At 35.9% G+C, this 23,201-nt stretch overlaps 1 protein-coding gene across 2 annotated transcripts in view; it reads left to right on the top strand.

Moving 5' to 3' along the window:
- The window catches only part of RPS6KA5 (ribosomal protein S6 kinase A5), a 53,674-nt gene that overhangs the window by 12,001 nt on the left and 18,472 nt on the right, over positions 1-23,201 (top strand). The window contains exons 3-6 of one of the 2 annotated variants that reach the window (XM_031066169.1): positions 2,705-2,820; positions 3,628-3,735; positions 14,417-14,500; positions 16,830-16,933. In XM_031066169.1, the coding sequence (XP_030922029.1) occupies positions 2,705-2,820; positions 3,628-3,735; positions 14,417-14,500; positions 16,830-16,933 (412 nt within the window). Of the gene's footprint in view, positions 1-2,704; positions 2,821-3,627; positions 3,736-13,603; positions 13,732-14,416; positions 14,501-16,829; positions 16,934-23,201 lie in introns of those variants that run through there. The other variant, XM_031066170.1, reaches the window with a different exon arrangement.

Here is a 23,201-nt window from a genome sequence, read left to right as displayed (position 1 = left end):
TTTCATATGCTATCTTTAAATAATAAATATGTAGAGCTGAAATGGAGTGTTCACCAAACTCCTTCTGAAAATGAGAGTTGAAAATTGTGTTATAGTTTCTTGTAAATTCCTCTGGCTAGGATATTAAAGAAATAAATAAAAGATTGTCACAAATAAATAGAAATATATTGATAGCTTTGTGATTCCTTGAGAGTAACTGTTAAAAATTAAGGTTTTGAAATTTATATTGGATTTAAAGTTATTGACTAACAATTTGGAAAAAATTGAGATATTAAATGAGAGAAAATGTGAATATTTATTATAAATATTATGGAACCATTCTTTTAAGTCCAGGTATTTTTTGCTAAAATGCACCTTAGATCCCATAAGAAATATAAAAAAAAAAAAGAGGGGAAGCCCAAACAAAAAAAAACCCTCAAACCTGAGATAGATGGAGTTGCCTAAAAATAAATACATAGTAGGGGAGAAGTTTAGGTGGTAAACATAATTAGAAGGCTATAAAAGCCTCTTCTATGAAGGAAAATGAAAAGCTTGATATTATAGTCTCATAAGTGTCAAAAAGGAGCAAGCCCAGTAGTTGTGAAGCACGCTGTATAGCAGACCGTGCAGACAGGGCACTTGTCCACCATAACACAGTGTTGAGGTGATGTTTGAAGCAAGAAGTTCATAGCTAATATATAGTTATAGTCTTTTGTTTTGAATTTTTCTTTTTCATCCACTCTCAGCATATCTGTTTGGGCCAGAAAGGTCCTTTTTTCCTTCATTTTCAGCAGAAAGTAGGAATGATTAAACTTTTTTAATGACTTTCTGTAACAGGGAAAATTTCTCCTCCTTAATGTGGTCTAAAGCTACTTTATAAGTCAACTGGGCTTCACACCCTCCCTGACAGGAAAAAACCCAAACTGTTACAAGTTTTTTGTGTCTTATTATGTAAGTCTGTGTAAATCGCTTTAATTTAGTTTAGGAATTAAAGTGTTTCAAAGGCTTCTGGATTTTGGGGGAAACCACTATTTGTCTTGTTTTTGTTCTTGGCTGAATTTAGTGTGCGAGCTACCTGCCATTTTAGTTTTTAGAGGTTTTAGAATTGGAGCCTCAGTGCAATATTTAGTACAGTTCTTCATGCTGTCAGATTACGTAGCTAAATGAATTTAGACTGAATCAAGTACAGACATGCAGCTGCATTTCTGCCAGATTTCCAGGGTTGGGAATTGATTCCAATTTTTATGTTTGCTTTAAACTATAAGGAACAAACCAAGTGTTGTATCCGTGTGAGTACCATCAGTTCTATACAGAACTTGTCACACAAGGTTAAACATGTAATCCTTTAAAAAATAGCTAAATAATCTGAACTGTCAGGTGGAGTTTATCTACAGTAACCAGGATTTTTTTTCCATTATGCCAGTGATGCATTTGATCTTGCACCAATAATTTGAAGGCTGTTTGTTTCATTGGGCTGTGGTTAGTGTTACAACCTGGATAGAATTTAGCTCGTTGTGCACTCCTCGTGGCAGCTTTGGTTGGGATCTGTCACAGTCCTTAGAATAATTTAATGGCAATTCAGTGCTTCCCTTCTACTAAGTTAGCAGATCTGGCTAGAAATATTTTAAGAACTTGTTTTCTGTTACCTTTTTCTATGTGTTGAAGTTTTTTTTAGAAGAAAGAAGCAATTCTAAAATGTAGGTTATTTATGCTTCATTCAGTCTTTCTCGTTTGCTTGCTGGTCTAGATAAATAATCCTTCTCATGTTGTTTGATTCTACTAATATTCCTTTTCAAAGAGACAACTGGAGAACTGAAAAGTGGAGAGAGATCAGGATATGTATAATTTGTATATATACTTTCTCCTTCCAGCTATTAACTTAAAATAAGATCGGATGCCTTTTATGGATTTGTGGTTTATACCAATAAATCTACAGAAACAATATTCAGGAAAATACTGAGGAAGATTCTGTGGGGCATGTTGCCTGCTCTGTGTATGTAAACCTCAAATACAATAATGGGGGCTGTGAGGTTGCAAATTAATGACTGTAATGTACACTGCTATCATAAACAGCTCTACATCTAAAATATGTTTGTGTTACAGTGGAGCTCTGTTGTAATAATTTTTTTCCCTCTCACTTACTGTGGGAAAATCCTTGTGTCATAGCCTGCAAAGAATGAAAGTGTGGTTTGCATGAGGGAGTGTATGTGGAAATAGTCTCCTGCAGTAAGTTTTGCCATCAAGGTTTCCCTTGTGAAGGGAAAATTTTGTAATTGTCCATCAATAAATTGATTATTTCCCCTAATACCTGTTTTCTGAATTGCTTTTCTTTGTGTCAGTCTGCCTTGTTGCTCATCAGAGTATTTCATAAGAGTCTACAGGAGTTCTGTTTGTAGATATGATTTGTGCTTCTTTCTTTTCATATTCCTAAATAACTAAAAGACTGATTTTGTGGAAAAACCCATCTTTATAATTTAGGAATAGTTGAGGCTTATGTTATGGTTTTGATGCTTATTCAGAAGTGGGTCTTGTTCTTCCTTCAGTTCTCTAAGAAAGAAATTGAATATTGTACAGCATGATGAATAACTAGTGAATTACAATTAATGAAAAGCATCTGATAGTAGAATGTGTTACTAAATAGCTTACAAAATACCTAATAATATTCCAATAAGAAAATAAAATTGTCAGAAAGTGAAATTATAAGGTTCTGTGTTCTATTTTTTAGACTATATAAATGGAGGAGAATTGTTTACTCATCTTTCACACAGAGAGAGATTCTCAGAAAATGAGGTGCAAATTTACATCGGGGAAATCGTTTTGGCACTTGAACATCTCCACAAGGTAAAATAACTTTACTCTGGTGCTGATTTTGAGGACTTACAGCTGTATTCTTTATGTATCATATAAAGTTAATAAAGAGAACTATTGTTTTAGATAGTTTTAAAATGAAAGTAAATTTGTCCAGCAGTGGGATGTTAGTTGTATAATTAGAAATAACCCCCAATGAAGTGTCCCTCCTTGTGCACCAGATTAAGGCCACAATTTTTTGCCTGCAGGGTAAAGAGTAATGTTATTGACAAATGATTTGTTCATTTCTAGTAATCCTTGTGAACCGGTGTATGTCACCAAAACTAATTTGTAGTGAACATGAACAAGTTTTGGGTTGAAATGTTTGGTTTTCCTTGTTTCTACACAACTGAATAGTAGAGTTCTAGCACAGCTGTAGACATGAAAAGTGTTACAGTTCTCAGAATTAATAAGCAGATTTGTAGACTATTACAAAGCATGCATGTATGTGTGGTCTATGTCTAGACTGTATAACAGAAGGATCCATTTTCATTCTTAATGAAAGGAGAACTGAGTTTTGCACTCAACAGCCAGTATTTGGTCACTTTTAGATTCAAGGGGTATACAGTATGTCTTTGAAATTTTAAGACATTAATGCACGGTGTAATTTCTAAGATTTTAGATGTAATTTTAGTTATTTCTTCAAGGGCTTTTAAAAATTGTCTTTTTTGAGGTGCAACTTTCATGTGTCAGATTACCTTAATAATATGAATTTTGGTGTCTTTATATTTAAAAACATTCAGCAACATCTTGATGTGGTGACACTATTTGGAAACACTTTTTCTTATATTCTGTTTGCAGTTGGGGATTATATATCGGGATATAAAACTTGAGAATATTCTCCTTGATTCTGATGGCCATGTGGTGCTGACAGACTTTGGTCTAAGTAAGGAGTTTCTTACTGATGAGGTGAGTATTTGGCTCTCCAGTAAGTGTGGACAGAATTAAGCAAGATGACAAAGTCCTGTTGAAATACTAAGCACATTTAAAAAAGGATGGAAATCCTGCATTCCAGACTCCTACATCATAGAACAAAATCTGGTTGTCTCTGTTACTAGGTTTTGAGCTTTCAGTTCATTGGTTTTAGGCCTGCCAGTGTTGTCATACATCTTTGTTCTAGTTTCCCCTGAAAAGCTTTCATACTTTCTTCTGCTGCCCTTGACATGAAAAGGGAAAGACCTGCATAAGTCTGAAAAGTCACTTACATTTTCATTTTCAGATGCCTTTTAAAAAAAAAGCTTGACTGTGCTAATTCATTGGAATGACTAGGCAAATGGTATGCTATGACTCTTCCCTATGCTAATAATAATTAATGTATTATTATCTTGTCTTTTTCTCATCTCTTTGTGTCACTTTTAATAAGCTTAATTGCAAGCTTTTAGGATAAAAGCTTATTTCTTACTAAGTAAGTACATAGTACCTAACAGCGATCTCTGACTACTGATGTTAGCTATTAATTATTTGTAAGGTACAGTTCTATCTCCAAATAGGCTTTTTAGATTTCAGAGTCAAAAGTGTGCAGGATTTTACTCCTGAGAAAAATTTTAAATGGATGATTTTTGGCTTTCACATTAGGTTTCAGAGGTATTGGAATCTGGGACTGCAGATCTAAAAGTCTTTGTTAGAAGCAGCAGAAGGATTTTCTAAAAATAGATAGCTGGTAGTTTCCTCTAGAATATTTGCATTTCAAGTGGAGTGTGGTAGGAGTTAGGAGGGACCATTTTAAAAGATATTAAATTTTACTTTCAGAAGCAGAGAAGTAGTAGAGATAATGTGAATATATTCCTTCCAAGTTACAGCACGAAACCAGGAAGTTCCACTGGTATGAGAAGGGATTAGCAGCAGATTGCCACAGCAGTGCCAGAGAGTAAGTGCAGAGAGATGCAGTTTTCATCGGGAAAGAATGATAGTGAAAGGTGTGGCTAGGGAGAGTGGTACCTGTTAGAGCTGTGAGAAGAACCGTGCTAGGCACAATAGACAGAGACTGGTATTACTGCACTGAGGGGAGAGAAAAGGAGCCCTACCCCAGCCTCTGATCCAAAGCTGAACAAAGCCTAAACCTTAACTGTGTTAGGAATGTTAGAATGAATCGGAACCTTTAAGTCTCAAACCGGATTTTTTTAAGAAGCACATCTCATCTGTGCTCACCTTTGGCTCATCATTTACAAGCAGTGCAAGGAAAGGGGAGGACTTGGATAGGCATCAGAGATATCTGTTTGCTTTATCCACACTCTGAATTGGATTCTTCTTTCTCCAGTCATTAAATAAAGCCATCTTGCTCCTTGGAAATTTAATGTTGGTTCTTCTGACTCTAATCCATTCTGTTTTCAGTATATACCTTTTAAGTGTGTTCATTTAACTATATTTTTTCTTTTATTCTCTTTTACATTTTATATTTGTCTTCCCTGTAAAAAATCTCAACAGTTCTCATGCTTCTTTTAACAAGAAAAGTAATTGCAATTGTGTTGTTTGCTCTCAAAATCTAAGAAATTGTCTACATTTGACTTCAGTTTTCATCTGTGCTATTGTAATTTAACTACTGAATTTAAACATTTTTAAAATGACCTATTTACACATAGAAATTGACATTTCATATTGTATTTTTGTAGATAATCAAGCTACTACTAGAGCACTTAAAATTCATTACAATAGATACTTACACTTCTGAACCAATGTACTTACAGCAGGTAGAATTTGCCTGTGTAGTGTTCTCATGCTCACTAGGGTAACACTTCTAAATAAAATTACAGCTGTGTAAGTCAGATAAAGGTGTAGCATTTGCAATTTAGTCAGAGCAAAGTACTTTCATTTCTCTCCCTTTCTTCACATGTCTTTCCTGGCCTGCCTGCTTCTTGCAAGAATTTTGCCGTTAGAAATGCATACTTAAGCAAGTGGAATTTATTCTAGTAACACTCTCTTTGGACTGATTATCTGACACAAGTTTTATTTAGGTTATTAAAAAGGGATAAAAATTATCACAGTAGAGATGTGTACTATATTTAGAGTTCTTATTACAGAGAAATACTTCACTGTGTATTTATGAAGTTTGGATATTTTTGTAGTTAATGATGCTTGCTAGAAAACATCATGATTCAGTATTTTCATTATCTCTGCTATAATCTGATGACTGTTGAAGATTTTCACGTACCTGGGCACCTAATGAATCAAACAGGACTACAATAATTACAGCAGACTGACTGTTCTACAGTGGAGAGGTGGGAAGCTGCTTTTCCTTAAGCACTCTTTGAGTGAAAGGAAGCAAATGCCTGTGACTTGTAGGAACAAAAACCTATTGATTTCTGCCGTGCACCTACTGAAGCATGTGTGAAGAGTGCATTGTCAAGTGCTCTCTCTGTTTTAGTTATCATGTGAAAATAGCATATGAGAATTAAACATCCAAGGTAAAGCAGTGCAGCTTTAAGAGCTTTAAAGTATTTTATGGTATTGCTTTGCTGAAACCTGAAATTCGTCTTTTACAACTGAATCAACAGTGGTGTTGCCTTTGCTTTTCTTTAAAATGACGCAATATGCTTTTACTTGCATGGAAAAATAAGAAATAACCTGACTGGAATAAAGTAGTTCAATAAAAACAAATTTTCACATAGAGTAGGTCAGTATCACAATGTATTTAAGTATGAAATTACTTTTGATGCAAACTTTATTTAAAAGCTCATGAAGACCTACAGTTTTACTAGCCTAACCAAATCATGGGATTAGGTAAGAGATTAAGAGATTGAAAGAGATTCAGTATTGCTTTTTATGGCATTTGTATCCTTAACCCTGTGATGAATTTCAGGCTAGTGTATATGATTTTTAACTCTCAGTTGAATTGTAAACAAAATTGGGGTAAAAAATACATCAGGACAATTTTGTCCTGATGTTTTAATGCATCTCAGTCTAGTGTTTGTCTAACTGGGTTTCAAAGTACATTTGCACGTGATACTAATATAAGTTATTGTTGGGGACATGGAGAATTGGTAGAAATTGAAACTTCTACAGCACTATTTTGTTCATTGCACAAGTGAAATCACTTCAGTGGGGTTTGTTTGTTTGTTTGTTTTTTTCCCCTCAAGTCTTGTAATACATTTATCTTTAAAAACCTCAGAACTCCTAAGTTGTTGTTTTGGGGTCTTTTTCCATTGTATTTCTTGTGTGTTATCTTTATCTTCTGGACTTGTAGCTTATATCTTTTTATCTCATTAATAGCTCCACTTCTATGCTGGACTTGTTTTGATTTGGTCAATGTCAGTTTAACCTAGTAATCAGGTCTGGTCTTAATTTTGATGTGTATTGCTAAAGTGCTAGTGGGGTTTTAAAAATCCTTCTTTAAATCCTTCTTTCCCCTCACATTGCCTTTTGTTCTATAACTACACTAAAAATCTTATTTTAGTATACATGGGGATCTTTCAAAATAATATGAACACAAGCATTGGATTACTGTAAGAATAATCTATTTGACCCTGCAATTGTTTTTCTTCTTAATTAAATCCAGTAAAGTACACTTTCTTCCAGAATGTAGTGAAGTGTCAATTCTGCATTGGTACATTTCTTCTGCATTAGCTTAAGTTTTTTTCTGAAGGTTTTGTGTTTGCTTAATGAAGTTTAAAAAATTAGATAGTAAATACTGAATGTTGTCAGTCTTCAAACAGTGTGTCTGCGAGCATACAAATGCCTTAGTAATAAATAATATAAAATGGGTATTCAGTATGAGGGATTATTGAATTGAAGCCTAAGACAGTTGGGTGGATGTCTGTGTACTTCTATCTGATGTGTAGAATGAATAATTCCTATACATTGTTGTTTCTTCATCTGAAGATCTCTTGATGAGAGTTGCAAATTTAGTTATAACTCAAATGCTTTTCACTGTTGAATTATTTGTTTTCATTTATTTGATGATAGAGTGAACATTCTGTTCTGGAAAGAAAAGTAGTATGTATTTTTAAAAGACTTTAAAGCACATTCCATTGGAGAAAAGTGATTAAATGGAGACTAGTCCACTATGGGTTTTGGTAGATGAACTAGGAAGAGATTTGTACACATTCTTAGTGCAGTTTAAAGGTAGTCCAGAACAGAAGGAAGTGACTACAACTTGACTAATTTAGTGCTTTAGGAACTGTAATCTGAGCGACCTAGTAGATTAGTTATGCATTTAACTTTAAAAGACCCTTTATAATTGTCCAATTAAAGTGATAATGTCTTATCATTGCAGTTAGTGCATCCTCCAACACTGAGCATGGTCTTGCAAAAATGAATAAAATTATCTATGCTTCAGATGACTTGCTACATATGCTTGTGGTTTAGTTAAAGGATTGTTCAGTGATGTAGACATAAGAAACAATTATAAGAAGTAGATTGACATCTCTTCAAAGAGAGAAAAAGTCAGAGTAAACTGAATAGTGAAATTAGTCCACAGAAGTTAACATCGGTTATAGATCTGTCTGGATAATTAGTTTTGGAAAAAGAAATGAAGCAATGGCAAAAACTTTTTGCTTTGTTTGGTGTACTTCAGTTGGCTCAGTTTAAACATCCTGAAAATGAATATTAAGAACATATCAAACACTCTAAAGACACATCACTGAGCTGGAACTAATTTAATTGCAAAACCAGATCATCAGTGATCAGTTGACTGTTTGAGCCTTTACTCAAGAGGTTCCCCTTTTCAGTGCTTATCACAATGAAGATTGTGCTTCTCCAGCACAGACCAGTAATGCAGAGGACCAGAGCATAAAACAGTTTCTCTCCAGATTTTGATGTCAAAATATTAAAATACTGTTAAGAATTTTTGCAAGACAGATCATGATTTCTTACAGTGACTGCTTTAAGGATGCTGTTTTCCTATTGTAATATACCATAAAAAAAAAAAAAAAGCTGTTTTGAGGGGAAACAGCATCTGTGTTAAGTAGTCTGTTATCCAATCTTCTATTGGATATTAGGTTACTAGTCAACTCAGAAAAATTCTGATTCTGTTTTTGAGGGGAAAACAAGTAATTTTCTGAGGGCAAACACTCCCATTGTCATGAATCCATTCTTGTCATAGATTTTTTTTTTCTTTTGAATAACTGTAAATAATACCTTACTTCCATGAAACTTGGTCAGCCAGGTGAAAAACTTTGGTCACTTAAGTTTTTCAGAGATTCACAGCCAAATGTAAATGAATTTAGAACGGATGGATTGCATTGGAGCAAAATTGTCCACTCCTTTACCTTTTACATCTGGATCTCTCTGAAACTATAGATATTTAAATGATCTGTTCTACATGATTTTTTTCATTAAAAGAAAAAATTAACTGTTGAAGGCTTGTAGTAACAGCTAGCAGAATTCATCCCAGAATTAGTCCTCTTCCATATCTTACAATTTTGCTTATGTTTGAAGAAATACGAGTTTTTCAGGTTTTGCTTTGTATGCTGTTCTTTCTTGACACTACTGCCTCTCTCTTCTCAAAAAGACAATGCTTTTGAGAAGAACCTAGTACAAAATGTTCATCCAAGTTGACAGTGGTACATACTTACAGTCCTCCCAGACAATAATATGTTGTTTCTGGATTTTTTTTTGTCTGCAGCATTGAGACTTTTGTTTTCTTTACTCTTAGTTTTTTGCTTTAAAATCCATTATCAGCAACTGGTTTAAATAATTGCTTGTAGAATTGCAATTGCATTGCACTGTGAAAGCAAGCACAGGTATTGTAAAAGTCTGTGAAAAGGGTTCTTGAATCTCCACTTGACATTAGCTGAGAGTGTGACCTTCCCTTGGCTTTTGTTCTGGGTTCACAGAGGTAGAGGTTGCAGATTTCTTGCTTAATGCAGTTCAAGGTTTAGCTGCCCTTGCTGTCCCCTTTAATTGCCTGTTCTGATGGCATCTGCTGGCAGGCAGATCTCATTCTTGCTTGAAAATTCAGTAGCATTGTTCCATGTGTGTTTTGGAAGCAGAAATCATTAGTCTAGCTGTGGCAAGAGGCATAGTAACCAATATGGTATTTTGAGTTAACTGGCTTCTTCAAGTTGGAACAGCCACCAGGAGAGGATATTCAGTTAATTTCCTTATAATTTTTTAAAAAATTCTTCATATGATGACATTGCAAACTAGTGGACCTTGATCTGCCCTATTGCAACCATTCTTGCCCTAGTCTAAACTTTCATTTTTATGTTACAGTCTTCGTTTTGATTTTGTTATATGCAGCAGAGCAGTCCAGCTAGTGTACCACTGAACTGTTTTTTGCTTGTCTTTGTTATTCCTCATTTGTCTCCTGCAAAGGTCATAGTTTTGGTTCTGAGTAGAAGTTTACAGCTACAGGAGCAACAGTCTTCAGCTGGTAGACTTTTTGGTTGAGGTAATACTTTCTGGTATGGACAGCTTAATTATTCAGTGTTAAATCTGTATATTATCACAAATAAGTTTCCCAAAATAATTGAAACTGTCAGTGTGGCAAGGACCTTGTTAAAGCAAGATTCCCCCTGCCCCCCTCATTTTAAACCTATATCACATCTTTGGACTGTGAGAGGTCTCTGTGCCAATTTTCATACATGTTCCTGAATTAAGACTGTAATTATTGTTATTCTGGGCTATTAAAATGACAGCTAAGGATGTCACAAGTATAATTTCAATGGAAATTAGTTTTTTTCCTTGGTGTGTTTTTATTTTTGAGGTAGATATCTATGATAGGATCACCTCTAAGGCTTGCTGAAGGTACAGCTCCTATTTCTGCCAAGAATTCAGGCTTTTCAGTCTTTACTTGTGATTTTTCTGAAATGCAAAATCCATTCAGCAGGGCAGCTTGTTAAAACCTCTGCTATGAGGCCTTTACAAGTTACAAGTAAATTTTCAGTTATGATAGTGTTCTTTTGATTGATCCTATGGTCCTGTTTTTCTTTTTAAGCTTACCAAGGGAACTCTAATGCTTGATCAGCTGCTTGCAGCCAGTTTGCTGATAGCTAATAAATGAGCTATTCTGTGTGATACTGCTGATCTCTTCAACTACTTAAATTCTTCAGTCCTGTAAGCTGTTCCTGGAGGAACTGTGGTTCTGGGCTGGTTTGTCAGGAAGCAGCAGAATGGGGAGACTTCTCCCTGCATTAGTGTGAGCAAGTATGGATTAATGTGCTCACTGACCAGTGGTGCAAGAAGATCAGAGGGAGTCTAGTGCCAGAAAAACAGGCTTGGCCAACAGTCCAGTGGTTATCAGAAAAGTTTGTTGTGAGGAGAGAGGCTTGAGGACAAGTCAGGATTTGAATTTGATGGATCAGCATCAGCAAGATACCCAGCCAAGTACAGACATACCTACAGCACAGCTGATGCAGGAGCCTGAGCTCTGGCTCCCAGCTGAAAGTGGAAGAGGCCCTTGATGAGCTTCCACACAGGTTACTCAGCTGCATTTTGTCAGAATTGGTCCTAAGCAGGGGTCCCTTAACACCCAGGATTGGTAAAAGGTGTTGTGGAGCCTGTTGATAAGCTCAGGGCCCTGACATTGGTATCGTGGGACAGTTTTCACAATTTATGCTTGTAGCAAAGCTGTAAACAACTTTCAGGACTCTGATTACATACACTCACACCTGTACAAAACAGGAGCAATGTTGATAACTGGTTTCTGGGTTCTAGAAATGTTGGTGTATCTTTTCTTTTCTAATGAATGCTGTTCAAAACACTACTGATAGAGCCCAGAGAGGGTCTAATTGATGCAGCCTGGAACTTTGAAGTACCTTTAACAAAGGAAGAAATGCAACTTTGAGCAGTTGCAAGACTTAATAACTGTCAGAGCTACCCTTGCATATGTTGTAAAAAATATGAAACAGAATTTTTATTATTGTAGGCTAGGATGTATGCTCTAAAGGACACATCCTTTTGTGACACTAGTGACTGTTTCTCCATCAGTCAGGCCTTTTCTGTAGACATGGTGAATGTGATTAGTCTCTGCAGCAAAGTGGAGTTTGATCCTTTTGCTTTTTTTGTTGCTGTTAATGTGCTTTTTTCTCATTTGTTGAATGAGGTCATTAGATAACTCTGAAAGCATAAGACCTTTCTGTCTTTGAGGAGAAATGCTTTCTACATTTTCAGGTAGTTCCAAAGACAAAAAACTTCTTAAACTCAAGTATTTGCAAGGTATGCACGTTCAGTGAGCATTCACCTGTAGGTAATCCAAGTTCAGTTGTTCTTTCAGAACATCCTTTCTTGTCTTACATCTCATAACATGGAATTGTTAATAATGTGGCTTTTGTAATTTGGATTTATGTATACAGTTGAATGAAATGTAAATTTGGAGGGGGTACAAAATAAGACTTGGCTGTCGTTTCAAAAGGAATATTGAAATACAGCTTACAGTGGCATTTTGTGACAGAATCACAGAGTGGAAGGGATTGCTGGAAGTCATCTTGCCCAACCCTTTGCACAAATACAGTCACCTAGAGCTGGTTGCCCACAAGAAGCCTTTTGATATCTCCAAGAAGGGGATACTCCGCAACCTTCATGGCCAGCCTGTGCTGGCACTTAGTCACCCTCACAGTAAAAAAGTGTTTCCTCCTCTGGTCCTGTCACTGGGCACCACTGAAAAGAGCCTTGCTCCCTCTTTTTTTTGCATGCTTTCTTCAGGCATTTTTTTACATTGATGAAATCTCCCTGAACTGTCAGGTTTACCTCTTCAGGTGAAACAGTCCCAGCTTTATCAGCCTTTTCTCATAGGTTCCCTTAATCGTATTTATGGTTCTTTGCTGGATGCTCTCTGCTATATCCATGTCTGTCATGTACCCAGGAGACCAGAAAATGACAGAAAATAAAACTGTTATTGGAGATAACATTCCTTGAAAATGTTTTTAAACCCACATGTAGTGCATAACAGCAGGAACTATTGGTGACTTCCTGGAAGAGGCATATTTAACAGTGACAAATTTACCTAAGTGTGCCTAAAGAAACTTCATACTCTAAAACCTGAGTTTTTTAAGTAACAGCTAGATGTAATTGATGAAGCTTGTAACTTAATAAACCACAGCATCAACAAAGGTTTTTAACAAAGAAGTATCTAGATTTTGACTTCAGCTGTTTTAAAGTCAGAATATTCTACAGCATCTATGAAGTCAGAATATTCTACATCATCTTATGAATCTATAGTTGAAGTCAGGTTGCTTTCAGACAGTTGTCTTGATATCTCACTTTGGCTGCATTATCTTTACTCTTTGGAGAGGTAGCAAGTGAAGAGCAGTTTCTTTCTGTGTTTTCCACTCCCCTTCCTTTTCCTCTTCACCCTTCTTCCTCCCTCCCTCCCTCTCTCCTACCCTCCCAGCTGAAGGAAAAAAAGAACAGAGATTGAATAGGTTTAGATTCTCTGATGGAGGGCTAGGAATTTCTGACATTTTTCTTTGTTTGTGCTTTCTATCACACAATTTCTTTAAGATAACAGGTACTAGAAAAGATTATCAAACAGAAACTATAGTTGTGTCAGAAGAAAGTGGAATCATGAAAAGCTCATTATTATATGGTTTTGTCTCAGAAGTTAATATTTCAAGTTAATATTTAAACAAAATGAGGCCTTTTAACTATTCTGAACTCAGAATTTTACCCCAAAAAACCAGTCACAGTATATGTATTTTAAGAAATACAGTTTAATAATATGCTGCTGGACTGTTTAATTTTTATGCCTTAGGGTAGCACAGAGCACTATTTCTACTTTTAGAAGCTTCTTCTCATTAGTGTAGTCTCTTATATAGCACCTGTTTTAAACTCCAAACCTGAATCTACAAATGTAAAACCTGACTTTTGAAATATTTGCTTTTTTGAACACTCTTCTTTAAAGGACCTATCAGGATCTCTCCCCAAAATGCTAGAAGCATGAAGGATAAGGGAGGAACAATGTTGCATGGCCCAAACACATGTGCTTTCGTCATTAGCAAGGTACAGCATGACCTCATGTTGACCTCAAAGGTAAATGGCTACCAGGGAACAATTATACATGCCTGTGAAAGCAGCTTAGTTTTGAACAAGAGAATAATTCAGTGTATAGAATAAAATTAAATTTACAACACTGTCTGCCTTTCCCCTTCTCTGTCTTGTCTCTCTCCAAGTCTCTTCTTGAGAGAATGTTGTTTCTTATATATGTGTTTGTTGCGAGAGAAAATAACTTTTCTAGAGGTCATAATGAATTCCTAAACATGGGGAACTCAAAGGATCTTGTATCCAATTTAGTCAAATTGTACATCTTACAAGTAATTCCCTTTTTAATGAAAAGTTTCATTTGTTATCTAGAGTATTGGTATTGCAGCCTTCAAAATGTATATCTGTGTTAGTTGGGGAATCTTGCAAAGTTCTGAAATGTGTAGATCATTTAGAATTACAGGAGAGTTTTTCTAAATATTAGTAGATTAATTTTTGTGTGCTTATCTTAGACTGCAACACAGACTTATGACATTTTATTTTTTCATAGAAGACTAAATATTCTGTAGCATTATGTGATACGTCACTACAAATGATGGAATGATGGAATATTATTTAGCTAGCAGTTCTGAGCTATTTGGAGAAGAATTGCTGCCAGCATCTCGGAACTGTTAGCCATATCTATCCCATATTATTTGTATAATATAATTGTTTGATGTAATTATTTTTTTCCTAGAACGAGAGAGCATATTCCTTCTGTGGAACGATAGAATATATGGCTCCAGATATTGTAAGAGGGGGAGATGCAGGACATGATAAGGTATGTTCTAAGTTTATTACTGAAAATAAACTAATTCTTCAGTCAACATATTGCTCGTCTTGAGGGGTTTTTGTAAAATATGACATGTTATCTTATTTAAGTATGTGTTATTTAAGGTTGTCTTAAGATAGATTGTTTCCTGTGCTGTGGGACAATAAACTTAGTTAACACTTATTTGCCTTTGCATAAAAAGCTAGTTCAGAGTGGAAAATGGTTTGTGGCTAATTCTGATATACATATCAGAATATGTTTACATATTTTAAACTGGATATTATAGAAATCTCTTAGCTTTATTGAGGTATGGGATAGGCCATTAATGTTATAAGTGTTCTCATATTGTAAAATTGTTTGGCTTGTGACACAAGTTTTATTGCACAATTAAGTGTCAGTAAGTGATAGAAAATATCAAGACAACAATAATTAACAGATTATTTTTGAAACAAACAAAAACCCCTAATCTCCAAAATAATTCTGCAACATTCCTAGGTAACTTATTCTGATTGCTCGCTATAATGGGAAGGTTTGGAGGCTATTTGATCTCTGTGGTTTTTTGCTGTAGACTGAGTTGAGTTGTCTTTGTTGTGGACCATGGAATGTAGGTGATTGTGCTTCCTTTTATAGCAGCCTGTGTAAAAACTGGAATAGTCTGACTTTTGCCTGAGAAAGTTCTTTCTTTTCCTTCTCTATGCATTCTGTGTCTCTTTTGGTCTGAGTTTGTCTTCAGTTAGGGAGCACAGTAGAGGGCACAGCTGGGATGTGGCAGTTTGAAGTAGAGCAGAATGACCTCCCTGATTATTCTACTACGCATAAAATAGAGTGTGCTTTTTCTTTTCACTTAGTCATTGTCTCACACCTACCTTGAATTCCACTATAACCTCTTTGTCTTTTTCTACTGTACTGCTTGCCCGGTTGCTATTAAAAATGGAATTTAAAAAAACTTACAAATTGAAGCTCTTTCCTGCACTCTCTTAGTTTAGTCATTCCACCTCCAGAGCATCTCTCCAATTTCTCAGTCACCTTGAATTATGATTCTGGCCTCTCAAAGCTTAAAAATTCAGTCTTGTCACTGACTTAAAGAGGAGTCTGTTCTGTTATCTTTGATTCTGTCTGATACTTTCATCAAATGTCATGCAGAGTGATGCAGTATTCTGTAAGGAGTAACTTCTCAGTTTGATAGTGACTGTTAGCTGATCAATGGGGAGATTTTGCAGTTACGTATGTTATGTTAGTTGTTTACACCACATGCTCACTACCTTGCCATTGACAATGTCATGTATGGTAATTTTAGAAGATTTTTAGTGTATTTCTTACTTACTGCATATCTAACAACTCAAAGACCTTACAAAAAGAGAAAGCGAGATTGCTTTAGTACGCCATGCTGTGCTCTCATGAATCAATATTTATCATCTATAATCTCTTCTAGATGATTGCAGTGTTTGTCATAAGGACTTGGTCTAGTATTTCAGTATTTATTTTTTTAAAGTTGGATTTCTGATTTTGCAGATCCTCCTTTTCTTTTGGAAAAACACATGCCAAGAAGAAATTCTTTGGTATTTTCTTTGAGCATTATTTATTTGCAAAGATAATCAGTAACAGTACAGAGACTTCAGCAGGTAGTTCTTCTAGATACTCTTGGCTGAATATATAAGACATCAGATTCTGTGTATTTTGAAGCAAATCCAAGTAAAATATGTGGACAAATTGTTGGGATTTCACTAGTTGTCTTCCTGTATTGTATTAATATTGCCAATGTAAGTAAAGCAGAAGTTCCATTGATTTTCAGATTGTCCTTCATGGCAGGGAGTTGGAACAAGGTGGTATTTAAGGTCCCTTCCAATCCAAACCCTTCCATGATTTCATAGCATTTTCAGGTGCCTGGATTAACTGTGGACTGTGAACTTAAATTCTGCTTTTTGAAAATTCCTTAATTTCATTTTCAAGCTCATAAAACTTCAAGTTCCACTGCTTCTTAGCAAGCCTTAGGTTCCTCTGTTATTTTGAGTGTGTATTAGAATTCATATCACATCACAATGGTAAAAATCAAAATGAATTCTGTTGGGAAAACAAAAGGAAATTTAGTAGTTAGTAGAAAGCTTGAGAAATTAGTTGCAGAAGCTAAGTGGAGAGACTTCAGTATAAAATTAATTTATCACAGAAAATACCTTCAGTCAGTACCACAGTTGTTTGTTTCATTGTATCCCGTTTTCCTTTGTATATAGGTAGGTTCTTCCTATGTTAGTTGCTTTCTATGTGGATTGTTCTGTTCCTTCTTTTGTTAACAATTTTACTTCAGCACATCATAACATACATAATTACTGTTTCTCTCTAGGCTGTTGATTGGTGGAGTGTTGGTGTTCTTATGTATGAATTATTAACTGGAGCATCACCATTTACAGTCGATGGAGAGAAGAATTCCCAAGCAGAGATTTCTAGGTAAGATTCAAAGCAGTGAAGTATATGTGCTTGCTAACAGATGATTGCCTTATGCCATAATATATGTTTTGTGAGAGTTTGTTAATTTAAAATTTAGGAAGAAAGTGCTGCCATGGTAACATTTTGTGTGCTCCAGTTCTGTTCAATAGAATGACATTGTAAAGTAGATAGCTTTTATTAGCTAGTAGAACTGACTTTACTAAAGGCCTGTTTTGTTTAAACTACAGTGGAGCCACAGCCCTTGTAGATACTTAGCCCTGTTGCGTGTTTACTGTTGAAAAGGAATTCAAGTGAAATACCAAAGTATATGTAAATAGAATTATCACATTCCAAATCTTAATACGTTAGAGATATCTTTAGCTAGAGATACTTTTTTATCAGCTCTTGCTAGGTTGTTCTGGCAGGCTGCAGATTTAAAGTGTCAGAATGTACTCTACTCCCACCTTTTTCTTACAAATTATGTTTATTTTATTAGTGTATAGCATGAAACAAAGATCTTTTCTAGCCCATTTGCATATCTGAGAAGAAATGAATGTGATACTTAGAGAAATGAAGTAAACTATACCATTCTTATCGGTTACATAAAAACTTTTTGTTACATTGAGTAATCTCCACACTTTAAAGGTTTGTTTTCAGTACTTGTGTAAAAGCACTGGAGCATTTTTAAAAGACAAAGCAATGTTCTCCAAAACATGTTACTGAAATCTCCCCCAAAACAAAAATTTCCTTTTACTGGATTTCTTTTGGAGCAGGAAGTTGAGGTCTTAAATTGCTCAAATTACTGACTGCTGTTAAAATAAACTTGTAAGTCCAGTCCCCCAACTAAGAATAGTCTTGCTTCTGTTGGAAAGTATTGTCCTAGTTCTGACCCTCACCTGAAATCGCTTGATATTTAAGGTTGTAACAGATGGTAGAATATACCTCAATTGTTTAGAGAATTTATTTTACTTAGGTTATAAATTCAGGCAATTTCTTGGGAGATTAAAGCCTGTTTATTAGTTTTTACTTCTTTACCACAGCAAACAGGAAACTTGGACAATCAGCTGAAAAAGTACAGGGGAGAGGGGAGTCCATTAACGAAAGAAAATTCAGGACTTCACCTGCTTGGTTATTATATTGCAGTTAAAACTTCAGTTATCTCTTTCTGCCCTATTTAAGGTTAGACGTTTGGTTGACTGTTTACTTATTCCATGGCTGAATTTGGCAATTTTGATTCCCAAGATTTACTAGATGGGACTCTGAAGGAGTAACTTTTTTTTTTTTTTTTTTTTTTTGGAGAGAACCTTGAACTGAACTTTACAGATATTGTTTCCCAAAAAATGGGAAACTTTTTAGTTACGTATTCTACAAGACTTGACTTTCTTTTGGTAGGGCCTTCGGTGCTTTTTAAGATAATAATATTTCTGATAATTTGAATGACTACATGGTTGTTAACATCTGTGCTCTGACAGCTAATAACTTTCTTTTTTGTTGTGGCAAATTTACGGTGTTGCTGTTCAGTCTGTTTATGTTCTGGTGGATGTTTATGCTATGCATTTACAGACAGCAGTCCTATGGTATTTCAGTTTTTACTTTGATAAATTTAGAAGCTAAATTCTTGCAGTCTCCTATAGTGAAAATGTTCCCCAGTGTTCCTGTTTCCTGAAAAAGCCTTTTCTTAACTTAGCTTCTGTTGTTCTTTCTTACATATGGACAAATTATTCTTATTAATGTTTCAAACAGATCTTGGTTAAATGAAGGGATAATTTACCATCTGAACAAAAAAATACTTCTTCCTTTTTCTTGGGTTCCTCTTGTTGATGCCAGTGCTGGTCTGATAGATCTAATTCCTTTTCTTCTTCTGCCACTTTCAATTGATGACCCTCTGGTTTGTAGCTCTTCCTCCCAGCTATATAGCTGAAATCTTCTTATTCCCGGTTATATGATTGCATTTCAGACTAGATTTCATCTCTGTTGTGTTACTCCTATACTCATAAGAACCCAGTGGTTTATAAATCCTTTCCACTGATAGCAATTTCTTTGTTGGATCATTTCAGTGTTCTGTGTCTGCAGTTTATGTCATGAATGTTATGATCCTTTTAAGAACATAGGAGAGCATTTCTGCTGCCCTGGCTGCTGCACTGAGCTATGTGGAACCTTCTGGGCTATGGTGACTGCTGCGTGCCTTTGGGAGAACAGGAGTGAGTTTGGAGCTTTCCCTGAGGGTAGCAAAGAGCAGGCAAACAGAAACCAAATAGTGACAGCTGCCCCTGATAATGAAATTACTGGCACAGAGATAGGAGTTGGTAAAAACTTCTTTCTTGATAACAAGGTTGTTCTGACCAGAAATTACATGGGTTAACCTAAATATGCTTAAACTTGCCAATTGCAGCAGACTTAGAGAATTCAGTTTTTTACTTGCTCACAAGCTGTTGAAAGCGTGGTTTTATTTTTCTGAGTTCAGGGGAAAAAATGTCATCTTTTAAATGGATCCAGGTCCTTCTTTTATTTTACCTAGGTAGGAAGTAATCTTAGATATTTTTAGATAATTTTACTCCCTCATGTGGCACAATAGTTGTCTGGTGTTAAATTTGAGAATGAAACTTTGTTCTAAAATATCTCTCCAAGGGAGAGTTCTATTCTTGTGTTGGAAACAGTGTATAGTTTCTATTTTTTTTTTCTCTTTCTGATGAGAAATTGTTGTTCTTCTATAATAATCTTTTTGGCAACGCTGTAGACTTCTTTCATGGAAAATGCAAGTTAAGTAAGTGCAAATGTTGCCTTTTATCACTGTCTCTGAAGGCTTCTTGTTCACATGCTTTGTGTATGGGTTATTAAACTCAAATAAAAAAAGTCACATAACTACTCCAATATCTCTCCTTTTCTAGTGCACCCTCTCCCCTTTCTTTTCCCTTGTTCCCAAATTTTCCTTTCATTTTTGAGAATTCTGAACTTTTATTGCTGCAGAGCCAGGGATAAGAGCCATCCTGCAAAAGCATAGGCAAGGGCTGGGACTGACCACACAGCCAGTATTTTCACTTTGACTATAAGGAGTTTGTAGTGCTGAATTGAAAGACAGACAAATCCATTTTAGGGAGCTGACTTTTGAGGGTCCTGTCATGTAGAGGATATAAAATGAGCAGGAAGGTTTTGGAGTACTAGTTTGGAACTGTGCAGCAGTTTAAAAAAATCTTACCAGCTTTAGGGTTATGAATAGATAGAAACTTTTTTTAAATGCATAGATACATCTATAAAATATATATGACATCATATGTTTCTATAATCTATAGAAACATACGATGCCATATTAGCATACTAATAACAGTAGCAGCCTGTGGTCTTTATTTGACATAGTTGGTTAAACTTTATTTAAACTTCATGCAGGACAGCTGAAATCTGACAATCTGTTGGATGCTGTGGAGATAGTTCATCTATGATCCTGCAAGAAACCTTTTCTTCATACAGCTGTTGGGAAGATGCAAAACAGCTGTGTACTGGGGTGCCCTTCTTTATTGATTTCCTTCTTAAATTGGTGACTCTAGTGATTGCTAGATCTTTCATGTACTTCAATTTCATGATAATTTTATGTGGTTCCTGGTACTTCTTTAGAAGGTAGCTTTGGTCTTCACTACCTCTGTAATATGGTTCTGTGAACCTATCCAGAGCATCATCAGTATTTTCCAGTATCAGTCAACCTCAAAAGTATTTTTGAATTAAAGCCACTGACAATTTATGTGAATCTCCTTGTAATGCAACATGGCAAAATGCTGCCTTTTCTGCAGAGTGTTCTTGGCTGGTCAAGAGATGGAAGATACTCAATATAAAACTTACTGTACGTCTGCTGGAAATACAGTACAGAAGAGAGGAAACAGTTTAGGAGGTTTCTGGAGTGTGTGGAAGAGAACTTGCTCTAGAATTTCCCTTTTGATTTCTAAGGACATCCCAGGGTTTCAATCTCATTGCTTTAGAAACCAATTTCAAAAAATACTGATTGGAGGGGTTTTACTCCCTTCTGAGATCCCAAAGAGAACTTGTTGTTTTCCAGAATCTTTGTTACATACCTTTCTGATTTCTTTTTGATCACAAAAGTTGATAAAGAAGCTTCTTCAGACTTATCTAACTGCAGTGATTTTCAAGCTATAAAAACATTGTAGATTTCATTGGCCCTCCTGTAAATAAAGTAATTTTTCTATCAAGGTGTTCCTGTCTTTTGTCATTACAACAGGAAGGTTTTCTTACTTTCTTACCTGCTTCCCCTTTCTGAAACTGTGTGATTTCAGAAGAGACTGAATCTTTACTTCACCACTACTCCTGCAGTGTAAGAATACTCTTGTTTAGTGATGTTTAAATTTGGTATTAACATCCCTAATTAAAAAATCAGTTGATAATATTGTACTTTCTTCTCGTGTTCTGTAACGTGAAATGTGTCCAGAAGTTGAAGAGAAGTCTTATGGTTGCTGTTACTTCTGCTAGCAGAAAGGCTGTGATTTAGACCCTTACTGGAGATATATATCATTTCAAAAAAACAATCCTAGACCTTTACACCATCTTAAAACTCAAACTGTGTTATCCTAACTCCTTTCAGCAAGGAGATACTACTTAAACCAAGAGGTTAGCTTGCTTTGTCTTTTTGTTTGCGTGAAATTGGATACTATATCTGTAGAAGCTACCCCTGGGATATGCACATTTTGAACTTGGTTTTGTTCTTCCACACTGCCAGAACAGGATTATTTAGGAAGCAATCTGTTTGCATCTATTTTTGGACTAATCCAAGAAGCTAGATATTTCAAGATAAAAATTTTCTCGTGGGATAACTGACTCTAAGGATGTGTCATGCAGTAACTCTGAACAAAATTTAGGAATGTCCTGCAGCGATCAACTTAAGCTCTGGCAGAAACATACAATAGTTGAGATCTTAGTATTGCCACAAATTCATGTCATTTCAGCCTCAGTGTCTTATGGCTTCAAAACCTTTCAGTTTGTGTTTAGTGGAGGCACTGTAAGCCCTACTATGAAGTCACCACAGTGAGAGTATGCATCAGGCTATGTAGACACCAAGCTGTACCTGAGCCAATGTGGCCTTGTGGCAAGGCAGCAAATGGTATCCTGGGCTACATTACACAAAGTGTCATCAGCTTAGGGATATGATCCTTCCTCTCTACTCAGCACTGCTGCAGCCAGATCTGGAGTCCTGGTTCCACTTCTGGTCTCTCCAGTGAGTGCATGAGAGTGATATATTGGACATATTGGAGAGAGTCCAGCAAAGGGCTGATGACAATATGAGGAAAGGCTGAGAAGACTGTCACTCTTCCACCTGGAGAAGGGAAGGCTTAGGGACACCTCATCAATGTGCATAAGTGCCTGAAGAGAGTGTGCAAAGAGGAGGGAACCCGGCTCTTTCAGTGGTGTTTGGTGACAGGACCAGAGATTGAAACACAGGAGGTTCCCTCCAAGCACTAGGAAGCACCTTTTTACTGCAAGTGTGACTGAGTACTGACACGGGCTTCCCAAAAGAGGGGGTGAAATCTCTCTCCTTGGGGATACTCAAAGGGTTTCTGGCCATGGTGGTGAACAACTGGCTCTAGGTAACTGTTTGAGCAGGGGGAGTTGGACCAGATGACCTCCAGAGATCATTTCAACCTCAACTCTTCCATGATTCTGTATGCTGAAAGGTTTTTTTGTGTCTTTATTTTAAACCTGTTCATGTGTCTTTGGATGTGTTACTTTCCTTTAGAGTCCTTAGCTTCAGTATTTAGATTTGGAGTAACTGAAGGAAAACTTTCCTACCTGTTTGTATAGAACTGTGGGAATTGCAGATATAGAAGATGAGAATTGAAATGAGATTCTACTTAGGCTTCCAAGATTTTGACTTCCACTGGCACAATGTGATGGTTTCTAGTTCTGTATTGAAAAAGTGATGAGGTCTCTGTTTACTTTCTCTTTACCGTTTTGAGGGAAACACTGCCCAGCTCCCTTGAGTCATCATTTCAGTAAACTGGATAGTCCTAGCCTTTTTATAAAATTTTCTATAAAACACATTCTATGTCTGATTAGTCTTATTACTGTTCTCTAAAACTTTTCCAGTTACAGTGCCTTCATTTGAGACAAGGGCATGAGCACTGCACACAACACAGAGGGTGAAGGCAATCCTCCAATGGCCCAAATACGGTTTTTAAAAAAATTTATTTTCTAATACGTTTTAATGTTGGAATTATTTTTTGTTTGACTACTATTAGGCATCAAGTTGATTTCTTTGTGGAGCTGTTTTGACTATGTGATTTCTTTTAAA

This window comes from Geospiza fortis, unplaced genomic scaffold (genome assembly GCF_000277835.1).
Source record: "Geospiza fortis unplaced genomic scaffold, GeoFor_1.0 scaffold23, whole genome shotgun sequence".
In the NCBI taxonomy this organism is placed as follows: Eukaryota; Metazoa; Chordata; class Aves; order Passeriformes; family Thraupidae; genus Geospiza; species Geospiza fortis.
Note: the sequence above shows the minus strand (reverse complement) of the source record. Positions and strands in the feature narration are given on the sequence as shown.